General features: G+C 34.0%; 1 protein-coding gene across 1 annotated transcript; it reads right to left on the bottom strand.

Annotated features, from left to right (window-relative positions):
• Nucleotides 1-697: 697 nt before the first annotated feature.
• On the bottom strand, nucleotides 698-5,089 carry LOC125601371 (G-type lectin S-receptor-like serine/threonine-protein kinase At1g61480). Its single transcript, XM_048773582.1, has 5 exons — nucleotides 3,333-5,089; nucleotides 3,140-3,250; nucleotides 2,904-3,069; nucleotides 2,743-2,851; nucleotides 698-1,886 (listed from the first exon to the last, which is right to left on the bottom strand). The coding sequence occupies exons 1-5, from the start codon at nucleotides 4,330-4,332 to the stop codon at nucleotides 1,689-1,691; spliced, it is 1,584 nt and encodes a 527-aa protein (XP_048629539.1). The 5' UTR covers nucleotides 4,333-5,089; the 3' UTR covers nucleotides 698-1,688.
• Between the last annotated feature and the right edge of the window lie 1,091 nt (nucleotides 5,090-6,180).

Below are 6,180 nucleotides of genomic sequence, written 5' to 3'. Positions count from 1 at the left end.
TTTATAATAGATTATAAAAGGTTCTTAAAAACATTGGTCAATTTTCGTTTCTTTCTTACCGGGCCAATTCAGTTTTGGCTTATAATAAGCTTACAAAGTTCTATTAAAAATAAAATGTGGTAAGAATAATCCACAATTAATACACATATTGTTGATTAAACAGTTTGTTTATATGCTTTTGAATTGCCTTTTATCAATTAAATAAATTAACATAGTTATTTACTCATCAACAATTAGATTTTAATAAATTTTGAGACAATTGTTTTTAAAAAGTCATAATCCAAATATTCATTTAACTAACCAAACATGTTTTTATGAAACATACCTAAATTTTTTTATTATCTAAAATATTTTTTTTTTAAATTAGGTCACTAATAATAATAAATCGAAGTACATGGTAACCCTTTTCCGAGAAAAGTAACTTCTCAATTGGGGAAAACATTTTGTGAACCGCTAAAACATCATAATCCCACCACTAATTTATATTGTAACTATATCAAGTAGGAGATATATTTAATTTTTTAGATTTTTATTTTTTATTTTAATAAATAAAATATTACTTAATATTAGCATAAATTATATATATATTTTCTCCTTTTCTTATATCTAACAAACAGATAGTTACTATTATTTAAATTTCATCAAAATATTTATTATGATTTAGACCTAAATATACATATAAAACTATTAGATATGTATTTAAAAGAATTAAATAAGAGTATTTTAAATACAAATATGCATAAAATAAGTATATAATAATACATTCATTCTAAAAATTTGGTAAATACAAAAAAGTTAGATATATTGCATAAGGATTAATCTTTTATGTCATTCAAATAGAAATACATATAAAATTATAATAAAATATTTATAACAGTGTTGTATTAGTTAATAAGCATGGAACAATCTATATGACGCTTTTAATTTTTTTATTAAGAAACAATATACACATGTTTATAAATACATTTATACATTTACGTATACAAACAAACTGATATCTAAATATTAGTTATTTAAATGGTAAAATTGTATAAAAACTTAACTATGAAAAATAATAAAGCACACTTTAAATAAATTTCATAGAAAAATGTATATAAAACAATTTTCTATTATATTATCTTAATATTATTAAAAAATAAAACTAATTATTAATAAAGTATTCATAGTAGTGTATAGCATAGTATAGTAGTGTATATGTACTGAAAAATCTATGTGATATTAAAATTATGTACTTATAAGAAACTATAAATACTTTAGTAACAATAATTTTACTTTTATAATACAAACAAATAAATAGCTAAGTTCAAAAATAACAAATTTATAAAAACAATGTAAATAGGAAATCAAATAATATTTTAATAATATTAATAAAAATATTTTTTACGAAATTCATCTTTTTCTTAAAAAATATTGCAAAATTAAATTAAATTATTAAAGCAGATTAACTCTAGTATTATTATAGGGGTAGTTTCCAAATATAGGTGGTCGATAGGCTATAGACACCAATTAACTCTCTTCGTAAAAAGCCCATGTGTCAAGGATCTTGATTACAAGATAGTTGGTCAAGACCAATACAAGAAAACTTTTTATTTTAAAATGTATTAATTAGTGAAACTAAGAACGAGTAAATGTTAAGAAGAACAATCTATTAACACTCTAGTTTTACAACTTCCATTACACATTGTTTCTTAACGCCCGATGATCACAGACTGTGTCATCTCATTGAAGGTAATCAAAGGATTAGACAAGGATTCATAATCCCTCTTATGCACTACAAATATAGGTTTCTCTGGTGATGGAAGATCTGATTTTGTGGTGAGCATAGACATCAACTCAAGTGTGTTGGGTCTGTCCACAGGTTGGTGTTGAACACAGAGCAGACCAATCTGAACACATCTAGCTACTTCTAGTGGGTGGGATGAATCATCAACATCTTTGTCCAAGAGAAAAATTCCTCCATTTTCACACCAAGACTCCCATACCTGTTGAGTTCTAAAAACTATTAGCGCAAGAAACGTTTTGAAACCTCTCTGAATATGTATGAAAAAAGCATTTAAAGTCTTACATATTCAAGTAGGTCTTTTCCTTCTTTTGCATAGTTGAATCTTGAGATCTTTTCTCCACTGATGATTTCTAACAAAAGAACTCCAAATGCATAGATGTCTGATTTCTCAGAGAATATCCCTGTCCATGCATACTCAGGAGACATATATCCTCTGCACACATATCAAATAGTTTCACCAAAATTTTAACATACTATGAATCTTTAGGTAAGCATGTTGTTGAAGTCAGACCCTTACAGAGTACCAACAACCCTGCGAGTATTTTCCTCATATTGGGCTCCCTCAAACATCCGAGCCAAACCAAAATCTGATATTTTCGGGTTCATGTTCTCATCCAGAAGAATATTGCTGACCTTGAGATCTCGGTGAATGACCCTGAGGCGTGAGTCATGGTGGAGATAGAGAAGTCCACGCGCAATACCTTGAATGATATCAAATCTCTTTTGCCAATCAATCTTATGCTTTTTACTTGAATCTAAGCAATAAGACGGTTTAAAAAACACTATCAGTTAAATAGTTTCTGATATAGAATGAAAGAGGTAAGAGGAGACAAACCAAAGAGAAAAGTATCAAGGCTTTTGTTCACCATGAACTCATAAATCAACAGTCTCTCTTCTCCTTCAATGCAACATCCAAAAATTCGTACCAAGTTTCTGTGTTGTAGTTTTGAGATGAGTACTATCTCATTCATGAATTCCTCTTTTCCCTGTCTAGAGCTGCTAGAAAGCCGTTTTACAGCAATTTCTTTGCCATCTTGAAGCTTCCCCTGAAACAGATTTAAATATATTTCGAGAGCATAAACAGAGAATACAAAAGAGCAAAGTGGAATACAATTCTCTGACCTTATAAACTGAACCAAATCCACCATGCCCAAGTTTATTTGAGAGGCTAAAATTATTGGTGGCAGTTTGAATAATATTCATTTCAAAGAAACATAAACTTGAGAAATCTTGTGGTGTCAGATCATTGCTCCATGCATCTTGTGAAGCATCGTTTGATATTTTTTCTGAAACGTTCCAAGAATAAATGAACAACAAGCCATATCTATAAATATAGTAAGGTCATCAGTGTGTTACCATTATGTTTCACTCTGTATCTCCAAACACAAAACACAGCAGAACCCAATATCACAAAAAGAAAAAGGCTGACAAGACTAGCAGTGATGGTCTTCTTGCGCTTATTTCCATCTGAGATACAAAAACAAATAAAACAATAAGCCATGATGGAACCAAAAAAAAGTTCAATGATGTAATCTTTCCCAAGGCCTACCCAACTCAGAACGTGCAAGACGAATGGAAAGAAGCTCTCCTCCTGAAGAAAACTGCACTGTGTCCATTAACTCATGATTCCACATTAAGCACCCAATTTCCCGAATAAAAGCAAAGGCCAAGCAAGAACAGTTTCGGAGGCAACTTTGGTAGCATTCTTCAGCATCCAAATCTGCAAATTTGTAAGAGTCTGGAGGCTTTATGTTGGCAACAGGATGGAAGACATTTTGAGATTTGCCAGTAGAGTTTCCATAACAAAGTAGTTCGGTTCGCCTTACACAACCATCAGTCCGGTTTCCTCTTTCCCACTCCTCTTTATATTTTGGAACAAACCCTTTGAAGCATTTACACTTTGGAGGTACGGACCTAACACACAACCCAAAAGGTCCACATAAACCGTAAACATCGCATGAATTGGCTAATGGACCCTCATAGGTTACTTCCCACTTGGTCCCACTATGTTGAAACCTTTTAAGATGGCCCTCTGGTGTTAGAACTAGACGTGAAAGTTTGGAGTCTCTTCCTACAAAAGAGAAAGACCCTGACCCGTTTGCATCCTGTGGATAGCTGAATTCACTTGCTAACGTTTCATTCATTAGTGGTATCCCCGTGAACCTTATTTTAGCCCATGGACCGCTTCGATAATAAGGCTTTGAGCCTCTCGTGGTAAGCACCTGTGATGGAACTTGCGGTGTAATCTGAGTCACAAAATCACCAGGCGATGGATCAGTGTAACTTTTCCAAGAAGTCAACACCCGCTTCTCACCGGTCGTGAGATTACACGTCAAGGGTGAGAAAGGGAGCATAGTATCACTAAGATGCTCAAAGCTTTCCCATAGTGTTCGTCCGGAAACGTTGTCTATGACAATAAGATTTCCACTGTCTGAAAGCTCTGCACGAGAACTATTAGATGCGAAAGTTCCTCCACTAGACCAGACAGGGCCATGGTTTCTATCCAATAAGAGAAGAGTTCCATTGCTGCTGATACTTAGATTTGCCATAGTGTTCGTCCGGAAACGTTGTCTATGACAATAAGATTTCCAATGTCTGAAAGCTCTGCACGAGAACTATTAGATGCGAAAGTTCCTCCACTAGACCAGACAGGGCCATGGTTTCTATCCAATAAGAGAAGAGTTCCATTGCTGCTGATACTTAGATTTGCCTTGGAGTCTGTAACAGGCTTTTCTCTATTGGCCACCCACACAACCACCCGGGGAGTAATACCTTTGAACCAGATTCCGACATACTGATTCTGGGAGTTGTTAAGACTAAAGAACCCCAGTTCATAAACTCCATTAGAGGAACTGAGAGTTTGTCCTATTGACAAAGGACTCTGTGTAGTTATTTCTCCATGACTATAACTCAATATCATGGTGAACAAAAGAAAGAAAGCAAACCACGTCATCCCCATGTGCGTTCTTGCGTCTCCAAGAACGATCTCCTTCAGATTAGTTCATGAAGCAAACATGTCAATAAGACCAAGTAAGCTATTCTTTAGAGAAATTGTGAGACTATTCTCAAGCATCTATTTAACAATATACTGAACCGCACTTGTTTTCCAAGACAATGCATTAGTTTATTTTGGATCAACTTAAACCTTATTAAATAATACACAAAGTCAATGCCACGAAGAAGTCTAACCTTTTACCCAATCAATTACGCAACGTTTGACCCATATAACGGACAAGTTACGTGTCTTTTATTCTTCCAAGTGTTAAAGCTCTTTTACTGCTATGGTGTGCACTCTCCTTGCTACGAAATGTACACGAGAGAGACCACCATTAGAGCGAAGAAGCTTGTGAACCTTTGAGAGATGATTCCATGCGAACTCTAAAAGTCTGTGTCAAGGATCTTGATTACAAGATATTACCTCAAGAACGATTCAACAAGTGATAATGATCAAAGCATTCAGGTCGGAAAAATAACTCTTACATTTAGGCTTTAACAGAAACGATGTTGAAACTTTTATTTATTTATTTCAAAATGGATCAAAGATATGAAGAACGAGTAAATGTTAATGTTGTCAACACTGAAAAATGGATCCCTCTAGGTGAAAAAATCTAACACATCAAATGTACAATTTCCATCACACATTGTTGCTTAACGCTCAAGGAACAACTTAAATGTTATTAAATAATACACAAAGTCATTGCTACGAAGAAGTCTAACCTTTTTACCCACTCAACTACGCAACGTTTGCCATTTTCAGTCCCTTGTGAGTAGGCATTGGCACTCAGGTTGCATTGGGGTGTTATATAGGTTTGGGTCGGCTTAGTTGTTAATGTGAAAGACATATACTACAAGAAAACATAACCTTAACGAGGGCGATTTTCCTCGTTATTTCGTCGTAAAAGAGGCTTTACGACGAAATAGCGAAGAAGCGCGTTTGCTCGTTACTCGTCCGTCGTAACACATATTTCCTCGCTAATTCGTCGTAACTTACCGAGGAATATATTTCGTCGTAAAGACGAAGTAAGACGATTCGTCGTAAAGACCACGTCAATATTCCACGCAAGGACGTCGCTACAATTCCTCGTAAATACCTCGAAATGAGTTCCTCGTAACCTACACGTAAATACCTTGAAAGAGTTTCCTCGCAAAATACACGTAACAACCACGAAACGATTTCCTCGTTAAATACTCGTAAACTTTTCCTCGTTATTTCCTCGCAAATGTTTCCTCGTAAAATAGTCGTTAATTGTTTCTCGTCATTTCCTCGTTATTTCCTCACAAATGTTTCCTCGTAAAATAGTCGTTAATTTTTTCTCGTCATTTCCTCGTAAGGTTTCCACGTAAAGAGGTCGTACATTAGCTACGAATTTACTTCGTTTTTATTATTTTACAGAATT

This window comes from Brassica napus, unplaced genomic scaffold, assembly GCF_020379485.1.
Source record: "Brassica napus cultivar Da-Ae unplaced genomic scaffold, Da-Ae ScsIHWf_2538;HRSCAF=3280, whole genome shotgun sequence".
Lineage (NCBI taxonomy): Eukaryota > Viridiplantae > Streptophyta > Magnoliopsida > Brassicales > Brassicaceae > Brassica > Brassica napus.
The sequence above is the reverse complement of the archived record's forward strand: the minus strand, read 5'-3'. Positions and strand labels throughout refer to the sequence as shown.